Source organism: Tenrec ecaudatus, chromosome 7 (genome assembly GCF_050624435.1).
Source record: "Tenrec ecaudatus isolate mTenEca1 chromosome 7, mTenEca1.hap1, whole genome shotgun sequence".
Classification (NCBI taxonomy): Eukaryota; Metazoa; Chordata; class Mammalia; order Afrosoricida; family Tenrecidae; genus Tenrec; species Tenrec ecaudatus.
In genome coordinates this window covers 154,144,648-154,165,937 of record NC_134536.1, presented here as the reverse complement: position 1 = coordinate 154,165,937, position 21,290 = coordinate 154,144,648, and the positions used below count along the sequence as shown (strand labels likewise).

Genomic DNA, 21,290 nt, shown 5'->3' with positions numbered 1-21,290 from the left:
GGTTGGGTTGACTAGAGGAACAAATTCAGAGACACTCATATAGGTACAAAGGAGTACCTCCCCCCAAATTCAGAATATTTCTTCAAAGCTATATATTTAAGTGATTTTTACAAAATGACCTTATCACCTTCAAAGCACTCCCTTTTATACTTAATATATTTAACAAATCTGCAATTCCATTTTTGGAAACATTTTTCAAACTCATCTGTTTGGATGGCGGACGGCACCTCCCTGGTTTTTACTTCATCTCTTCTACATCATCAAATCACTATCCTTTCATGTCCCTTGTCATTCGCAGAATCAAAAAGAAGTCATCCGGAGCAAAGTCAGGTGAATAAGGTGCATGGGGCAAGAGAGGCATGCTAGTTTCTAATATTAATTTTCTTTTTAGTTGAGGTTTTTAAAAAAATGCTTTTATTGGGGGGCTCTTACATCTATTATCATGATCCATCCAGTGTGTCAAGCACATTTGCACATATGCCAGCATCATCATTTTTAAAGCATTCTCTTCCCACTTGAACCCCGATATCAGCTCCCTATTTCTTTCCCCTCCATCCCCTGCCCAACCTCCCTCATGAACCCTTGATAAGTTATAGATTATTATTTCCATATCTTACATCATCCTCCATTGCCCCCTCACCCACTTTTTCATTATTTGTCCCCCTGGAAGGGGGTTATAGATTGATCCTTGTAATCAATTCCTTCTTTCTCTCACCACCATCCCCTAATCCTACTGGTATCTTTACTTTCATTGTTGGCCCTAGGGAGTTTATCTATCCTGGATTCCTTGTGTTGTGGGCTCTTATCTGTACCAGTGTGTATGCTCTGGTCTAATCTGATTTGTAAGGGAGAATTGAGATCATGATAGTGAGGGGAAGGAAGCACCAAAGAACTAGAGGAAAGTTGTGTTTCACTGGTGCGATTCTGCGCCCTGACAGGCTCATCTCTTCCCTTTGACCCCTCTGTGAGGGCGTGTCCAATTGTCTACAGATGGGCATTGGATCTCCACTCCATGCCCCAGCCCATTCACCTTGGGCATGGTTTTGTTCTGGGTCTTAGATGCCTGATACCTGTTCCAATCGGCACTTCATGATCACACAGGCTGGTGTGCTTCTTCCATGTGGGCTTTGTTCCTTCTGATCTAGATGGCTGCTTGTTTATCTTCAAGCCTTTAAGACCCCAGACACTATATCTTTTGATAGCCAGGCACTGTCAGCTTTCTTCACATTTGCTTATGTACCCATTTTGTCTTCAGTGATCATGTTGGGAAGGTGAGCATTGCAGAATGCCAGATTGTTAGAACAAAGTGTTCTTGTGTTAAGAGACTACTTGAGTCGGGGCCCAATATCCACCTGCAACCTTAATTCTTAACAGAGATATGAGTACATAGTTCTATTCTCCTCTCATTACATATGTATTTGCATATGTACATGCCTGTATTTAGACCTCTGTAAATGTCCTTTGCCTCCTGGTTCTTTCCTTTGTTTCCTTTTACTTCCCTCTTGTCCCACCATTAGGTTCATTCAAGTTTAGTAATTCCTCGCTGCTACATTGCCCTTGATTAAGCCCCATTAGGCATCCTATGACCTTCCTTCCATTGATTTTAGTTCACTTGTTGTTCCCTTGTCCCTGGGTTGGTTAGTCCCACCCCTTCCTTTCTCCTACCTCCCCTTCTCCTGTATCCCCCTGGAGCCATTCGTCCTGTTCTTTTCATCTCTGAATTATTTATCCAATCTATCTTATCTGGATAGACATGCAGATACATTAATAAGTACAAAAACCTGGCAAAGCCAAATAAAACACCAAAGCTAGTCAAAATCCACAAAACTATAACAACGACAAAAGAACAAAAACAAAATAACAATAACCAAAAAAGCAAATGACAAAAATGGAAAAGCCTATAACTAGTTCAAGGTCTGTTTGTTGGCCTTTATGAGTGTTTTCCAGTTGAGTCTGATGGGGTGCCACACCCTGTCTCCAAAGTCTATTTTTTATATTCTCCGGGGTTTCATCACTCTGATCCCCCTGCTGCTCTGCTGCATGCCTTCAGTGTCTCCTCCCAGTGTGATGGGGCCAGACCATGCACTATTCCTGCACTGTGGCTCCAGTGTTATCTCCTGCAGTGCCATGGTTCAGTGAGGGATGCCATGTTTTGAGTGAGGTTTTATCTGTTTTACGTTTTTATTTTTGTTTGTTTTCTTTTCTGTTTGTCCATTTAAAAAATTTTTTCTGCATATGAATTCCAGGATACTTAAGTCTATAGAGCAATAACTGGATTAATGGTCCCTTGGGAGTATGGCAGGGAAGGTTGGGGATAAATGGGAAGTTAATAATTATGAGTGCAAGAATGAAGAAAATATTCTACAGCTGATTATGGTAGTGATTGTACAACTCTTCTTGGTATTACTGAACTATTGAATTGCATTCTATGTGAATGATATGCCAATAAAACTGTTGGGGGAGGAGATCAAATGGTAAGGTATAAAATTTTAACTACATCTGCATTAGCCCACTTTCCAATGCCCTCTGTGTACTAGTAAGGTTATTCACATCTCTGGTCAATGATCAGAAGGAATTCACTGGATGGCCCTGCAAGTGGATTTTGGGCATTCACTGTCATGCATACTCTTCCACAAACCAGATACTCAGATTTTAAGGTCTAATAGCATTGCCTCCTCCAGTCTTGGATTTAATAATTTATAATCCTGGCTCACATAGGCTGGTGTGCTTGTTCCATGTGGACTTAACTGACACCTCGCTTAGTGGGCTTCTTGTTTTAAGATAAGCCTTTAAGACCCCAGACACAATTCTTTCTGATAGCCAGGAACCATCTGACTTCTTCACCACACTTTCTCTAGCACCCATTTATTCATTTATCTCATCATGAGGGCAGGTACTGAGCAGGGCTGCATCCAAGATGTAGGACTATGATTAAGTGTGAATTGAAAATCCATTCATATATCTGTGCTTTATACGTGTCACTGGTCCACACTGGAGACATGATTGCCATTTTATTGGAGAACATTATAAATCATCCCCATGAGGCATATTGTAATTGGATTGCTAGTCTCATTAATTTTGCCAACGGTGTCAAGTTTAAAATACGTTTAAGAAAAGGAAAGTATACGTGTTTATAGTTGTTATGGTTAGATGCCTTTAGTCCGTTCTGATTTAAAGGACCCCTATGTACAATAGAACAAGATGCCAGCCAGTCCAGCACCATCCTTAGTTGTTCTTATGTTTCGGCCCATTGTTAAAGCCAGTGTGTCAATCCACCTTGCTAAGGGCCATTCTCTTTCTTGCTGCCCTTACACATTTTGCCAAGAACAATGTCATTTTCCAGGTTTCTCCTGATAACATGTATTTGAAACAAAGTCTAGCACCATCCTTGCTACTTCAGTGCATTCTGGCTGTGTGTTGTCCAAGCTAGATGTTTGTTCTTTGGGCAGTCATGGTAGAGTCAATATTCTTTACCAGCAGAAGTTGAATGCATTGATTCTTCTTCATTCTTCCTTTTTCTGTGTCTAATTTTCACATGCATATGAGGCGATTGGAAATAGTAAGGCTTGAATCAGGCACAGCTTAGTCCTCAAAGTAACATCCTTGCTTTTCTACACTTTAAAGAAGTCTTGTGCAGCCGACAAGCGAGGCATTATTTTTTTCTCTTGCCTACTGCTTCATGAGCATTGATTGTGGATCCAAGCAAGACAAAATCATTGACAACTTCTATCTTTTCCTGTTGGTCATGATGTTACCGATTGGTCAAGTTGTGAGGAATTTTGTTTCTTTTACATTGAGTTACAATCCATACTGAAGGCTGCAATCCCTGATCTTCATTAGCAAATGCCTCAACAGCTCATTTTCAGCAAACAAGGTTGCATCATCTGCATATTGCAGTTCTGTATTATAACTCATTCCAAAGAAAGGTAACCCAACAGAACGCGCAAATTATAGAATAATATCATGAATATCACATGCAATTAATATAGCTGAAGATAATTCAACAAAAGTCTCAGCAGCAGTACATTGACTGGGAGCAGCCAGGAATTTGGGCCAGAATCAGAAGTAGACGTGGAATGAGGAATATCATTGTTGATGTCAGATGGCATCTCTGAAAGCAGAGAATACCAGAAAGATGTCTATTTGTGGTTTATTGCCTATGCAAAAGTGTTCCCCTGTGTTGACCCTAACAAACTATGGATAGTCATGAGAAGAATGAAAATTCTAGAACACTTAATTGGGCTCTTGGGGAACATTAACTTGGTCAGGATGCAGCTGTATGAACAGAACAAGGGAATGCTACATGGTTTAAATTCAAGAAAGGTGTGTGTCAGGGTTGTATCCGCTCACCATACTTATGCAATCTATATGCTGAGCAAATCATCAGGGAAACTAGATTGTATGAAGAAGAATGCAATATCAGGATTGGAAGAAGTTGATTAACAACCTGAGATACGTGTACAGGACAGGTTTTTAGAATAACATACATGGATTGCTGACTGGACACGATTTACTCATCAATGAAAATGAAAGATAAAGCAAAACTTTCCATAATGCTTGTTCACAAAGTGAGCTTGCTGGACTAAAAAGCAAGGAAAGTATGAAAATAACAAATATACGATAGTGCTGCGTTGCTATTTATTGGGCACCCTCAAGGCAAGAGTCTCACCCAAAGTCCAAATCTATAACTTTCAATTCCATAACCTTCAGGCACCAGGTTTCCCAAAAATAAGACCTACTTACAGTTTTGCCTCTTGCTGAACTATTAAGCATCCCCCCAAAATAAGGCCTACCAGATAATAAGCCCCCCTCCCCCAGCTACTGTAACTCTGGACTCTGGACCGTAGCGGCGGGTGCCGCCTCGCAGCTCACTGTTGGCCACAGCACATCCGGAGCAGACAGGAAGTGCGAGGTCTCTTTTAATCAGAGAGCCTGCACCGCTGCCAGGACAAGCTGCCACCTGCTGCTCGCTCGGCCCTGACGGAGTCTGGCTGACTCACAATTAGACAGTGAGTCACGTGGGGCAGGGGTAACAAGAAATTCTTGATACTGTAGGATTCACAGTTTGTCTGGGTACGCTGGTTTGTGATGACAACTACTACCGTACCGTATACAGGTAATAAATTTCCTTTTTTGTTGTTCCACAATAAATGTGCACCGTATTCTTCTTCATGCAAAAATAAGACATCCGCTGAAAATAAGATCTAGTGCATCTTTGGGAGCAAATATTAATATAAGACACTGTCTTATTTTCAGAGAAACAGGGGTAGTAGTTATCTGCTTCTTCTCACATTAGTAAGTTTCAGCCTTAAATCCAAGGAATTGGTTCACTTCCTTTAATCTGTTCCAGGTGTGTTGAAGGTGAAATATGGTTTTCTTAGTGGGTTTCCCAAATTGAATCTTTCTAGTATTGCCTGTGAAGGATGTTGTGCACTCAGAGGGACAAAAGTCTAAAATCCTGACTGTCTATAGCACACTGCCTGAGTCACCAAGCGCTGGATAGAGAAACTAGGTCCAAGACAAGTATGTCCCCCCACCACCTCTTTAAAGTTCCCTATGCGCCTTTGTAGGAGTGCCTGCTGATTTGGTGTGAATGTAAAACAGTGTCATATGACGGATTGGTTTCCTTCCTCTATACCACCATGAGAAACTGATTCCAGATGAGGTAAGGCCTCCACTGTCAAAGTGATTAGGGTGTACAAACAAGGGGGTAATCTATGGATCATTAGCATATAGGCACACCACTCTGTTGCTTAGGAGACCAGATTAGATCGCATGACCCGAGAACAGACACCTGCTTCAATCTTGGTGTTTACCCTTATAGCAGTGGTCTTATACAATAATCGTTTTGTGATTGTTGAACTTTGCACAGCATTATGGTTTCCAGGTCCATCCGTCTGATACAATTTTTTTGTAGTAACATGATTGTATTTTGAGAATGCACAGTCTTCCATTCTGTGTGTATACCAGAGTTTCTTTATCCATTCTTCTACAGATGTAGAAGATGGGATGTTTCCAGCTATTATGAATTATGTTGCCTGAACATGAAAGAGCATTTGTCTATTCATGCTGTGTCTCTTACTTCTTTGCAGAGATATTATTGGGTCAATGCTAGTTGTTTTAGTAGCGTTAATATAAGAGTTGTACATGTTCACAAGCCACCAGCAGTGTGTGAGATTTTCAGTCTCTCTACACTCCCTCCAGCATTTGTTGTTCTCTGTGAGTGTAAGGTGATAATTTGATGACGTCTTTTGAAATGCATAGGTGTTTTATTTTTAGTAGGTCCCTGTCATCCTTTTGTCCCAATCTTCTCACTTATAATTATAGCTCTGTGATTTATACTTAGGTCTCTGATTTATCTTGAGTTCATTTTTGTGCATATAGAAAAGTAAGAGTCCTGTTTCTTTCATGTGCAGATAAAGATCCAATTTTGCCAGCAGCATTTGTTGAAGAGGCTGTCTCTTTCACATTTAATTTTTTGGCCATTTGTGGATAACCAGTTGTGGGCCGGTGCATACATTTATTTCTGGAGTTTCTAACCTGTTACATTGATCTATATATCTATGATGGTGCCAGTACCAGGCTGTTTTGACTTCTGTGGCTGTGGAATGGGTTTTGAGGTTGGGTAGCACAATGCCTCTTACTATACTCATATGCTTCTTTCTTTAAAAAACATTTTATTAGGGGCGCATACAACTCTTATCACAATCCATACATATACACACATCAATTGTATTAAGCACATCTGTACATTCTTTGCCCTCATCATTTTCGAAGCATTTGCTCTCCACTTAAGCCCTTTGCATCAGGTCCTCTTTTTTTCCCTCCCTCTCTGCTCCCGCCTCCCTCATGGGCTCTTGAAAATTTATAAATTATTCTTTTGTCATATCTTGCCCTGTCCAGCATCTCCCTTAATTCCCTTTTCTGTTGTCCATCCCCCAGGGAGGAGGTCACATGTAGATCCTTGTAATCGGTTTCCCCTTTCCAACCCACTCACCCCCTACTCTCCCAGTATCGCCCCTCACACCCCTGGTCCTGAAGGTATCGTCCACCCTGAATTCCCTGTGCCTCCAGTTCCTATCTGTACCAGTGTACATCCTATGGTCTAGCCAGATTTGTAAGGTAGAATTGGGATCATGGTAGTGGGGGAGGAGGAAGCATTTAAGAATTAGAGGAAAGTTGTATGTTTCATCATTGCTACATCGCACCCTGACTGGCTCATCTCCTCCATGAAACCTTCTGTAAGGGTATGTCCAGTGGCCTACAAGTGGGCTTTGGGTCTCCACTCCACACCACCCCCCTCATTCACTATGATATGATTTTTTGTTCTGATGATGCCTGATACCTGATCCCTTTGACACCTTGTGATCACACAGGCTGGTGTGCTTCTTCCATGTAGGCTTTGTCACTTCTGAGCTAGATGGTTGCTTGTTTATCTTCATGCCTTTAAGACCCCAGATGCTATATCTTTTGATAGCCGGCACAATCAGCTTTCTTCGCTCTCTTCTTTTCGTGTGTGTGTGTGTGTGTGTGTGTGTGTGTGTGTGTGTGTGTGTGTGTGTGTTGATTCCTGTAAACTGTACTCTGATAACTGCTTTTGTTGTGTCCTAAGCTTTGGGTATGTTATGTTATCATTTTTGTTTGTTTCAAGGGAGTTCTTAAATTCATCCATTATTTGATCTACTACAGTCATTTTAACTAGTAAATTATTCTGTTTCCATGTATTTCACTTTTTGTTCTTGTTCTTTCTATTGCTGATTTCCAGTTTTATAGCATTGTGCTCTTAGAAAATGGACTGTGGGATCTCTGGTTTGGGGTGTTTCGTTTTGCTTTGTTTTGTCTAATCTGTAAGGTTTACTTGTTGGCCCAATATGTAGTCTGTTCTACAGTATATATATACTATGTGCACTAGAGAATAGGTTTTTTCTGATGTTGTCAGCTAGAATGTTCTGTATAAGTCTAGGAGATTTAACTGGTTGATTGTGTTGTTTAGCTCTTCTGGTTCTTTATTGAGTTTCTTTTCTGATGAACTGTGTTTCCTTGAAAGTGGCATGTTAAAATCTTATACAATTATTGCTGAGCTGCCTATTCTCTCCAACTCTGTGAGGGTTTCGCTGATGATGGGCTATTGGGCTATCTAGGTGTAGTTGGCTCTGTGATATGTAGGAGATCTAATAGGAACTTGACAAAAAGGAGACAGAATCTTTATTGGCTAATGTGGAGGGGGGAAAGAGAATGAGTTAAATGAAAGTAATAATAAGAAGGGGGCAAATTATTTAAATAGGAGAAAATATATTCTAGGAGCAGTAATAAGGATTAGTATGTATTGTGGAAATATATTTCGTGAGAAAAAAGAAAGAGATAGTTGGTAGATCAGGATAAAAGTATAAGCAAATAATCAGACAAGAAGATTTATGTATAGAATTATTTATAAGAAGTAATAGAATGAAAGAAGAGAAACAAAGAAAAGAGGAAGAAGGAAAATGAAGGTGAAAAAAGATAAAGATGAAAGCAAAGGACAATTAAAAGGGAAAATTGTAACTGTGTAAAGAGAAATAAAAATCAAAAGACAGGGCATGGCTTGGTTGTGGGTATAGAGTTATGTTACTAAGGAACCTGAAAGTGAGCAAGCCTATGCCCTCAGGAGGGGAAAAAAAAGAAACCTGGTTTTACAAAAAAAAAATACCTTGTTGTGATGGGTGTGCCTGGATCTGTGGGCATTCTTCTGTTAGCCTAGGAACCATGCAGATCCACAGGTGGGTGAGGACACACGGGAAGGAAAATAAGAGGAAAAGGGAATAATAGAACAAAACAAAATACAAGAGCCAAAAATAAGTTCATAAATTAAGTAAACAAACAAAAACTGTTTGAGTGGGAATTCCTGATCCTTTGCAGTGAGGGTGTGTGCACATGAGGGAGTGAGGATGGGCATATTCAGGATGGGGCCTTGGAGACGGAAAGGAGGGAAGAGGCAAAAAAAGTGGAAGGAAAGAAAAAGTAGATAAGTAGCATTGCTTGGGTAGTGAGGATTTCTATACCAAACTGACCATGTCATCTGCTATCCATGAAGGGACCCCAGAGGCCAGATATTTGGTCCCCAGGAAAAATATTTGTCTGGGTGGGTTGGATTGGGGGCAGGGAGGTATCTATTTGTGCAAGGGAGAGGGAGTGCACAAAAGCATCTCAAGTCGCTGGTCAATGATGAAGAAGAATCAGTAATAATCACCAGGCATTGCTGACCTCGAATGTTAAGAAACTGTGGTGTATTTGGCATTTAAGTTCTTTGCCTAGCTTCCAGCAAGTACAAGACTCTGGTTTCTCTCGAATAGTTGCTGAGTTTATCTTCCCATGCTTGTTGCCTGGTGGCCATGTGCCTAAGTCTCTTCTATAAACTACTGAACACCCTTCATGTACAGCAGTCTCTCTCCCTCATATTAATACAGCTTGCACACTGTGTCAATTTGTATATAACTTCCTAGTCGACACATAATTTAAAAGGCACAAACCATTGTCCTGATGCCACAGCCTAAAAAGTGTTCAGTTCACCTGAGAATTTCTCTTATTTAAACCTAGAGCTATGCCTTGTCGGACTGCATGCATGACATTTTATCAGGGGATACATGCACATTAAATAGCCACCAGAAAACAAAAACATCAAACTATTGTAGGTCATCTGTAGTGGCCTTTTCCTACAGGAAAATATAATTTTGCATATAAACACATAAGGTAATTTATCCCATCTTTAAAGACTCTAAAACTGAAAATAGTTTCTGTATTCAAGGTGGAAGCCATTCCTATCTCAGCCTCAAACCTCTCCCAAGATTCCTTTACCAATCACTGAATAACCAGTTTGTTTACGCTACTGAACTATAAAGTCTTTAATAGAAGTACCCTATATTATTCATATTTGTCATTCCTCTTAGCCAACAGGTAGAATTCTAGTTTTTAAACTACATTAAACTTCTAGGAGGGCCCTCCAGAGGATTGTATAAACCCAGTCTCTGACCTATAAGCAGTAGAACTAGATCAATTAAAATTTTTTATAAAAACCATATTAAGTCTAGTCAATATTAGATTGTGATACAGAGACTTATTAAAGAAGCTAGGAGCCTTGGATGCACAATTCTTAAACATTTGGCTGATAACGTATAGCTTGTGGTTCAGAACCACTCATTCATTCTGCAACACAGTGGGTTGGTGACCTGCTTCTGTAAAGACTGCTGTTGTGGACTATGGAGTCCTACTGAGCTTTCCAGGCTGAAATCTGTATGGTAGCAGAGATTACCAGGTCTTTCCCACACGGCAACTGGCGTGTTTTAACTCTCAAACTTTAGATCTGCAGCTGAGTACTTAGCCGTTGTGTCACCAGGAGTCTCGCCATAAATGATTACAACCTAGACAATCATATTTAGAAGTTCTACTCTCTCATATGGAGTTTCCACAAGTCAAATGTCAACTCAGTAGTACCAAAAGCAACATTAAAACAATATGTTCCCCAGGGGAATGAAGGGAGACATTGGACGGTATAAGACATGAAAATAATAATAATTTAAAATTCATCAGGGGTACATGAGGATGGGAGGGTGGGGGAGGAAAGGAAAAAAGAGCTAATACCAAGGGCTCAAGAAGAAATAAAATGTTTTTTTAAATAATGTTGGCAACATATGTACAAATAAGTTTGAGACAATTGATGTATGGATTGTTATAAGAGCTATAAGAGCCCCCGATAAAATGATTTATTTTTTTTAAATGTTCAAACTCTAAACTTCTAGATTTTCATTTTCAACAATATAAACATTTGAGGAGCTGATTCACTCTACATGGGCTGATTGTTAAATATATAAATTGCTTAATTTGGGACTTTTTACCATAGAATATATGCTTATTTCCAGTTACCAACCTGAAGATTGCTTCACTGTGGACCCTGACTTGGATCCCAAACGTTTTAGAATTAATGACATCTTGTTCCTCTTTCGTACCCCTGAATGTGCAAGGTACCTCACTACTTACTAATTGTGTGGTAATGTCTAGGACTTATGTAGGTGATCTAGAAGTTGTTCTCCCTACCTTCATAGTCAGGAAGTACAATTAAGGAAAGACATCAGTTGGGTTGACTAACTCGTTTTAGCTGTCTTCCTAGACCATTACTTCTTTCATTTGTGGGGTGGTTCCCTTACTATGTGAGCCTCACAATGTTCTTTATAACAGTAGCAGAGATGGAAAATGCCCACCTGTCTACCTTTAGTCAAAATCTAATAAGCAAGACTGAGAAAAGAAGAATCTATGACTTTGAATTGGGGTGCTGGCAAAGAATATTGAAAGCAACACCCCTAAAGGCCAACAAACCATCCTTGAGCTAACTACAAGCTTTTCTTTCTTGTTGTGTTTTGTTTTGTTTTTGTCACTGGCTTGTTGTTGTTTTGTTTTACATTGTTGCTTCGTTTTGCTCTGTCTTGTTTTTGTGCATGTTATTATCTCCGGAGGTCTGTCTACATAAGGTAGGCTGGATGAACAATCTAGAGGAAAAAACAATGGAACCAACAGTTCCGGGGAAACAGGAGAGAAGGGGAGGCAGGGGGGAAAGATAGTGGTGGTAACAAACCCAGGGATAAGGGAACAACAAGTGATCCAAATTGGTGATGAGGAAGGTGTAGGAGGCCTGGTAGGGTGTGATCAAGGGTAATGTAACCAAGAGGAATTACTGAAACCCAAATGAAGGCTGAGCATGACAGTGTGACAAGAGGAAAGTCAAAGGAAATAAAGGAAAGAAATAAGAGGCAAAGGGCATTTATAGAGAGCTAAATAAAGGCATATACATGTGCAAATATATCTATATATGAGGATGGGGGAAAAAGAATATTGAAAGCATTCTGAACTGCCAAAAGAACAAACAGATCTGTATTCGGAAGATGTACAGCCAGAATGCTCCTTGGAGGCAAGGATGGTGAGATTTCATCTTACATGCTTTGGACATGTTATCAGGAGAGACCACTCCCTGGAGAAGAGTTTCATGCTTGGTAAAGTAGAAGGTCAGAAGAAAAAGAGAAGCTCTCAACAAAATGGATTGACACAGTGACTGCAACAATGGGCTCAAACATAAGAACAATCATGAGGAAGCACGGGACTGGGTCGTTTTTTGCTCTGTTATCCATGAGGTGATGCACAGCTGATAAAAGAACAACTAAACTTAAAGCAGAGAAGAATATCCTTGGAGTAAAAGTGAATATTTTAACTGTGTTCCTTGGGTTTCCTGTCTCCCTTGGCAGGAGATCCAGCCAGGAGTCCATATGCTCTTCATCTCAGTGTGATTCCAGTAGAGGCCCACAAAGCAGCAAGGTAAGCAGGAAATAGGGGGGCTTGGTCTTCCTGTTCTATTCAGTACTACTCCGATAATAGATCACTTTAGCATGTGGGGCCCTCCCGTGATCGAATATAAGGATAGAGAAAAATATGCTTGTGTATGTATCTATGTGAACATTATTATTTCCCTTAAAATAGGTCAGTTTTTTCTGTTTTCAGTACTTTTACATATGTGAATAATGTATACATGATTATGAACATTAATTATATGTTCTAGGTTTATGATCATAAAATAATAAAGGACTTTCACACCATATATTTTGCTAAAATTAAGCACTCTCCAAATTTCAAGGAGACCAGATGGGACAGTGGCTGCTAACCAAAAGTTGGTGGTTCGAACCCAACAGCTGTGAGAGGAAGACGCTTCAATCTGATTCAATAAAGATTTACAGCTTTGGAAATCCTATGGGGTGGTTCTACTTTGTCCTACTAAGTTGCTGTTGGAATTGCTCTAGGACAGCAGATTGGATTTTCAGTGTGGACTATAGGTATTTCGCACAGGAAGTCCATGTAATTTGATGGAGTAGGTTTCAAACCATGTTCCCAGTTCCATTTAATATTTTTAGACATTACATTTCTTGTCAAGTTGCTATTTGAAAAAGTTTCCACTGGGTGGGGGGACTATTAAAAATTTCTAGGAGGCTGGAAAAAATAACTGTATAAAGACAACATTCAGACAGTCCTAACACTGGAACCCAAGCTTTAATTAGCTTTATATATCTCCCTTAAGCTCTTGGTATAAGCTTCCTTGTCAATAGAAGGGAATGATAAAGTTTAACTAATATTGTTGTCATTAGAATTAGAAAAAAATTGCATGCAGGAGTTGGAATGTTGTACACACTGAATTATTGTCATATAATAATATACCTTCTTTACTTATGACCATGAAAACTACGAAATACAATTTTTGAGAATCAAAAATTATTTTTAAGTTTAAAATAGACATCAAATTATTTCCCAAAGCCTGCACATTCAATCCATCATTTCTGTACAATGTCATAGAAGCATTGTCCTTTCTCTTCCACTAATACAGGGAAGCAAGCAAAGCATCCATGATGCAGAACTAAAAGGTCAGTATGAAACCACCCCTCTTTTCTAGCACAAAAATTCCTTTGAAATAGTCATTTAGGTAATAAAATGATCCGTCTGAATATGCATATGTTCTTTTGGCTGCTAGATGTTGAGATGCTATAAGTGGTGCAAGAGGCATTATTGAGAATACCCATTAGACTGCTTTTTAAATGCTGATTCTAGATTTTTAAAATTGTAATGAACTTCTTAAACTTCAAACAAATTTGCCTCAAACTTACACTACATTTATAAGACAATTAAATGTGTCAGATTTATTATATGTGCAAATCTTGTATATCTGGTTTTACCTATATTGTACAGTGTAGGGGTTTTTTAATAGGACCAAAAATTCAGAATTCCAACCTGTTGTGAACATCATGGTCTCTTCATTGATTTCCTCAGCAGGTGAGAATACAAATGGTATAATGGGAGAGCAACAGTTCATGGACAAAAAGCAATCTGGAGGCTCCAATTTAGTAGAAGTTCAACCACCTATTCTTGCCACCGCACATGAGGATGGGCACCTTCGACTGTGGACTATGGAGGTAATGGAACTTACAATAGGAAAGACTGGAAAAAAAAAAGAATTGTTAAATGAATATTTCTTCTTTCATATGCTATCTAATTGTAATGTTTTAGTTTGTTGTTTTTTAAGTTTTATTTACATTTTTTATTATTATGTTTTTATTGGGATATACATCACATATCATATTATGGACACATCCTTCTTGTACTCTGTTATTAGCTCCCCATTTCCTCCTATCCTCTCCTGCGATAGCCCTAAGTGACTATCAATTCAGTCTGTTGCAGTCTCTGTAAATCTATCTGTCCTGGACTCAGATACAGAGAACCACACAAAATACAAACAGGAAGCAAAAGAACAACAATGACTAGACAAAACGTAAAATGGAAAAAACTGAAACAACTTTAAGATGAGTCCAAAAGAAAATCAAATGAAAATGTATTGCATTTTAACCTAACTACGTCTGCTATAATAGACTTTACAATGCTCTCTGATAACAACTCTATTCAGATCTCACAACTGTAGTCAGAGGGGATTATCCATGTGTCCTCCCTGACAAAGAATCAATGCTGACTCATAGCAACCCTATAGGACGGGGTAGAACTGTCTTTGGGGGAGTAGAAAGCCTCAGCTACACTGTTGAGTTTGCCGATTTGTAAAGGTGATGGAGGACAGTGGGGGCTCAAATTCCATCTGCAGCCTGGTTAAGCCTCTGGTAGACGCCTCTGGATATAGTTGAGGGCCATAAACACCTTTACCACCAGACAGAGCTTATTGTAAACTTGATTATGATGAATGGAGCTACAGGATAATGTCACACCTGGTCATTTGACCTCCCTCTTGACCCATCCCGAATTGCTCTAGGCTTAAGTACTTCTCATTTGTTCCATGGCAGCTTATTTGAATATTGCTGGTGCTATTTTCTTTCTTCCTCTTTATTTTTATTGTTTATCTTTTTCTCTTTTGCTTTTATTGTTTATTTTAAGATTCTCTGTTTACAAAACACAGAAGGAACAGATGCATAGAAACATTAAGTGATGCCGTGGTTTTTCAGTGATAGGAGTGAGGCTGAAGGGAATTGGAGAGCAAATAATGAATGTCGGAGAGGGAGGGCACACTAAAACTGATTGTGATGATGTATATACAGCTCTTTAAAAAACAACTTAACTATGGACATGGAGGATGTGTGGATTGTATATCAATAAAACTATTGGGGGGAAAAGTAATCAAACAAAGTTCGGGGTTACAACATGTTCAGTGATAATGCTATTAAAACATATCGTGACCGTTTTGTAATTCAAGGGATCAAATAAATAAATAAAACTGCTAAGTTAACTATTTGAAATCTAATCTGTTATCAGGAACAAAATCAGGTGATTAGTTTACTTCATAATCACTTGAATGCTTAATATTCTCCATGCATTTGCTGTCTTTTTGTGGGATAAAAATAGAATAAGACATGGCGGCTTGGGCCTGTTGTTATTATATGACATCAAGTCCTTCTGACGTACAGGGAAAACTGCCAGGTCCTGTGCTATTCTCACAATCTTTGCTTCGTTGGAGCTAATTGGTGCAACCATTGTGTCAGTTCATGTCATCGAGTATCTTCCTCATTTTTGCCGACCCTCTGCTTTACCGTGCATTCTGTCATTTTACAAGGACTGCTCTCTCATGATGATATGTATAGATCATGTAAGATCAAATCTTGCTGTTTTCAATTCTAAGAAGGCTATACTTTCTCCAAGACAGATTTGAAAGACGACCTTCTGGCAGATCATACTATAATCAATATTCTTATCTAATGCAGATTCAAAGGCATCAATTCTTCTTCCATTTTTCTTATTCCGTGTCCAGTTTTCATATATATAAAATCATTGAAAATACCATGATTTTGGTCAGGTATACCTTAATCTTCAAAGTGACATCTTTGTGTTTGAAAGTGTTAAAGAAATCTTTAACAGCAGAATTGCCTAATGTAATACATCTTTTGATTTACTGGCTGCTGCTTAGAAAAGTGTTGATTCTCGGACCTCCTGAGCTCAGAGCAAGGCCTCTGAGGGGCAGGGATGTGTGACAAAACCCACCCCCACCCCACCTCCTCACTGCCAATAGAGCCCCGAGTCTAACCACTTGGGTTTTCTTCTGATCTTTCAATCCTCTTTCTGATTAAAAAAAATTCCTGCTCCCCCCCCAAAAAAAACCCAGAAAGGTGTTGATTGTGGGTCCTAGTAAAATGAAATCCTTGAAAAATTCCATCTTTTTTCCATTTATCATGATGTTGCTTATTGGTCTAGTGAGGATTTTCATTTTCTTTATATTGATATTTAACCCATCAGGAATGTGTAGTCTTTGACCTTTATCAGTAAATATTTCAAGTCTTACTCCATTTCAGCAAACAAGTTTGAGTCATTGCAAATTTCAGGTTGTTAATGAGCCTTCCTCCAATCCTGCAGCATTTTTACATTGTCTTGCTTCTCCAATTATTTGTTCAACATACAAATTGAATAAGTATACAACCCTGACATGTATTTTTCCTGATCTTAAACTAGCCAGTATTCCCTTATTCTACTTAAATTACTGCTTTTTGGCTAATGACAGGTTCCTCATGAGCACAACTAAATGTTCTAGAGTCCATTGTTTTTAATATTAGCAATAATGTATTATAATCCACATAGTTAGATACATTTGCAGAGTCAGTAAAACTAATGTAAACATCTTCCGGGTAGTCTCTGATTTTGGCCAAGAGCCATTGATGTCAGCAAACCTCTTGTGACTCCAGCTTGAAATTCAGGTAGCTCCCTGTGCATGTACTACTGTAACCATTTAAAATGATCTTCAACAAAATGTTACATGTATGTGATCTTAATGATAATTTTGTTGCATGAAATACCTTTCTTCCTTGTTGATAAGTACGTCTATGAAATCCAGAGATGTCCCTACCCATAATTCTATAATCTCTATCCTTCACCCTTAATCCTAATTTTGCTCCAGAATTCTTACTCCCCTCTACCATTCAAAAATTTATATTAGTGATTGTGATGGGAATTGTATGAGCCCCCAACAAAATGATAAAAAATTATATTAGTAAAGTAAATACTAAAAGAAGAAAGTATAGTTAAAATTATTCAAGGCCTATAAATATGTCCTATTACATTCATATGTTTATGTAATACAATATGTTAGTTGCCATCACATTGACAAACCTTATATGTAACAGAATAAATGTCACTCATCATCTTCGTATTGCCACTATGCTCAAATTCCCTAACTGCTGCTATGGTGACAACAGGACTCCCTTCTACTTTAGATAGGTTCTTTTACAATGATTGACTTCTAATGACATGCCCAAAACAAACAAGTTGGACAATGACTATTCTGTTTTGATCCACGGGTTTACATTGGCTACTGTTCAGAAGTAGATTGCCAGCACTATCCTGTCTTAATTTGGAAGTTCCACTGAAATGTGTCCACTCTGAGTGACCCTGCTGGAATTAAAATATCCGTGGCCCAGCTTCTAGCACTTTCCCCACCTGCAAACCACAATGATCAAACTGACACACAGGTGGTGACAAAGTATCATAGCTCCTTTTAAATTTTTCTTAACATTGAATTATGAGTACATGTCATTAAATATTTTATTGGGTAATTAAAGGATATTAATTATGTAATGTCTAAAAATGGTAAGGACACTAAAGTGTGAGCTAAACAATTCTTAGTTATCACAACTATCAGATGTATATAGTTATCCAAATTATATTTAACAGAGATGGTGAAATTAATAGCCTGGTGATGATGACAAGAAAGGAGATAGTACCACGTGGGATCCAATGTCCTCCCACAAAGAAGCCAAAACAAAGAGCCACAGTGTTAAAGGCAGATATTGGGGTTCAACAATCTAGAACAGTGTGGTCGTCTGTCAGATAAAGCCTAAGGGTTTCGCAGTATATCTTTATTAGTTAGAAAGTCCTGTTCTGAAAATTCAAAGATTGTAACAACACGTTTCCCTTGTGATCTTGGTATCAAAACAATGCCTCATTCTTATTCCTGACAGAAAAATTAAAGTGTAAGAACTAAGAGGGAAAAGGATAAAGTCCAAATAAATCTTTGATGTTTATTCTCTGAATGAGAGAATTTATGTGAAAGTCCTTCTCAGTACTTGGCTTATATGAACTGTTGGTGGGGGATAGGGGATGGCAGATCTGCTGATTTTTAATCTTTTACAATCCTTCATCCTGCGCAATATTCACAATATTAGAAAATAGGCATTTCTTAAAAGACATAGACCCTATTTGGATTTAAATCAATTGCAATATACTTAAAGTTAAAAAAACAATGTTTAAGATGGGAATATATGGAGAAAAGAGATCTGAGAAATTTGCTTGAATGGAGTAATATGAAGTGCAAAAAAATTACTTGCTTTATTTTTTATTATTAATTAGGAATTAATACATGTATCATTCCATACTTCAGTCACATCTAGTGGAATTGTACATTTGCTACCACAGTTTCCAAACATTCCTTTTCTACATGGACCCTTGACATTGTCTTCCCTTCACCCTGCCACCACCACTGTACCCACCTCCCCCGAATCCCTTATTCTACTTGCTGTCCCTATAAATTCACCAATCCTGGGTTTCATATACTGAAAAAATTGAAAAAAACATATAACACAACTTCAAGAGAGGCCCAATATGGCCTAACACCTCTAAGATACAACCTAATATGTGCAAACAAAAACAAGACAAACAATGCAAAACCAAAACACAGAAAATTTTGGAAACCAGAGCAGGTCCAATATGCATCATAGTGGGGATCTGCTGGCAAACTTTTAACTGTTTAAATCACATTTATGCCTTTGAGCTCTAACACACTCTATTTAATAACCACTGTCCTTCTATTCCTCAGTTGTGGATTGAAGGAGTTATTTCCTATGTAGTTCCACAAATGGATCTTGGGTTTCCACTGTCATCTATAGCTTTCTGCAAACCACATTCTCACATTTAGGCTCTGATACTAATCTCTCCTTGGACTTCAAAGTATATGATTCACAATCCTTCAGTGACTGATGATGGGTGCTTCTCCCATGTGGATTTAGTTGGTAACAAAAATTCTCTTAAATGTAGAGATTATCACTCAGATCTTATAAATAATAATTGTTATGAGTCGGCATTGTGAGACTGAGGAATTTGTTTTGTTGTTGTTGTTGTTGTTATTATTCCTATAAAACTGGAACTTGAGTGGGATCACTGTAGGCTTATTCATTAGGCTGTTAACCACAAGGTTAGCAGTTTGAAACCACCAGCTGCTCCTTGGGGGAAAGATGAGGCTTCCTACTTTCTACTTCCATAAAGAGTTACAGTCTCGTAAAACCACAGAGATGGTTCTACCAATTCTACCCTGTCCTTTAGGGTCACTATGAGTCAGAATTGACTCCATGACAGTGAGTTGGGTTTTTGTTATACCTATTAAAATAGCTGTCCCCGATTAGCACAAATGGTTTATTTCCATTACTAAACTAAAGGTTGCCAGTTTGAACTTGCCTCTCCCCTCTCATCCACTCCTCTTCAGCAGCCCTGTAGAAAATTTGATGATATACTTCATTAAAGATTACAGCCAAGAAAACTTTATGGATAATCTGTGACATCTGAGGTTGTCATAAATTTGAATCAACTCAATGGCAATGGGCTTATATTTTTATAAGAATCTCAAAATGATAAGTGCTTACAGGTAGTTTCAACCCATTTTTATTACCAAGGAGAGAGTGACATGTTTCAAGATTAGAGCGCATTCTTCCAATATATCTATACAGAGATTTACCTATAATTTTAAGATTCTGTATAATTTACAATCATAGAAAAATCTATTTACATTCTTCTTTATTCAGGGAAGATTACTGAAAGATATGCTACCTTTCACAAAACATTCTGCTATTTCTTTGACATCACTGTATACCGATTCATGTACTAGGATACTTTTGGCTGGAAATGTAGGTAAGTCATTAGTCTTATTCAGCTGCAGGTCTCTTAACTTATGTAATATAAAAATTATCATAGGAGAAACATGGCATTTATTGAAACAAAAAAGGCATTCAAGCAGGAGATGTAATATGCTTGCTAAATTAATTGAAGGGTGAATCTATTTTATTTTCTAATCCCATTCTTAGTTTTTTTAGGTAGAAAAGACATTTTATTTCTCCAATATTTAATTCAGTGCATTGCTACTCATCCCCTTACCCTGCCTTACATCAAAGACATATTAGTACAACAAAAATAGCATTAAAATTTTATTATTTTTTTATCTTGAAAGGATTGTGTTTATTACTATCTGTAGTAGTGACAAGAAGCAGAGAGGAAAATAGGCCATTTTGTTCTCACTAGGGGACTTTAATAATTTTATATATCATAACTATCATGTTGTTATTATTGTTCATTAATTACTATAATGGGTTGAATTGTTTCCCAAAAAATATAGGTCAACTTGGCAGGACCACAAATATATAACAACCCTCATAATGTGATCCTGTATGATAAGCAAATCGCATAAGAGGATTAAATGTAGATGTAACATCATTAATCCCATCACAGCCCTGATACTATATAAGGAGAGTTTCCCTGTGGTGTGGCCTGCAACACCTTTTATCTTACAAGAAGTTTTTAAAAGTGAGCAGAGAGAGAAGAACCTGTAATTACCAAGAAAAATGAGCGACAAGCTGAATGTGGCCTTTGGACCCAGATCCCTCTGCTGGGGTCTTCCTAGATCCAAGGGGACTTTTATGATAAGACACACCGAGAGCTCTAAGGATGCCCAATACAGATACTGAAAGAAGACAAGGACCTTCATCCTCAAGGAAGGAAATCTTTCCTCTAGAACGGGTACCAAGAATTTGGAGCCCCGGTGGCACATAGTTGAATCTTCATGAACTCCTTTCCAGATGGCTAACTGAGGTTCAAGTTCATACCTATGACCTAACGATGAGGCTGCTGCTCCCTTAGTGATTTACAGTCTTGGAAATCCTAGAGGACAGCTCTATGTAAGGATCACTATCAGTCCTGATTTAGAATCAACTCAAAAGCAGTGAGTTAATTGAGCCTCCTAAACTGTACGATAATGTTTCTATTTGTTAAAGTCATCTACTTGTAATATTTCTGCTATAGCAGCACTAGATAACTGAGATAGAATTTGGTTCCAAGAATGAGGTGCTGCTCTCACAGATAACCCAAGTGTGGGCCCAGATTTGGAATTGGATCATGGGTTTTAAAGGGACTAATAGTAAAACCCTAGATTGCCTTGAAGTGACCATTGGTGAGGTTATGGATTTCTGTTGAGGGCTCAAAAG

The 21,290-nt window shown here is 38.4% G+C and overlaps 1 protein-coding gene across 1 annotated transcript in view; it reads left to right on the top strand.

Annotated features, from left to right (window-relative positions):
* Positions 1 to 21,290, top strand: part of WDR64 (WD repeat domain 64) — a 275,642-nt gene that overhangs the window by 192,718 nt on the left and 61,634 nt on the right. Inside the window, exons 17-21 of the mRNA XM_075554137.1 lie at positions 10,893 to 10,994; positions 12,267 to 12,336; positions 13,394 to 13,430; positions 13,837 to 13,976; positions 19,839 to 19,944. Of these exons, the coding sequence (XP_075410252.1) occupies positions 10,893 to 10,994; positions 12,267 to 12,336; positions 13,394 to 13,430; positions 13,837 to 13,976; positions 19,839 to 19,944 (455 nt within the window). The remainder of the gene's footprint in view (positions 1 to 10,892; positions 10,995 to 12,266; positions 12,337 to 13,393; positions 13,431 to 13,836; positions 13,977 to 19,838; positions 19,945 to 21,290) is intronic.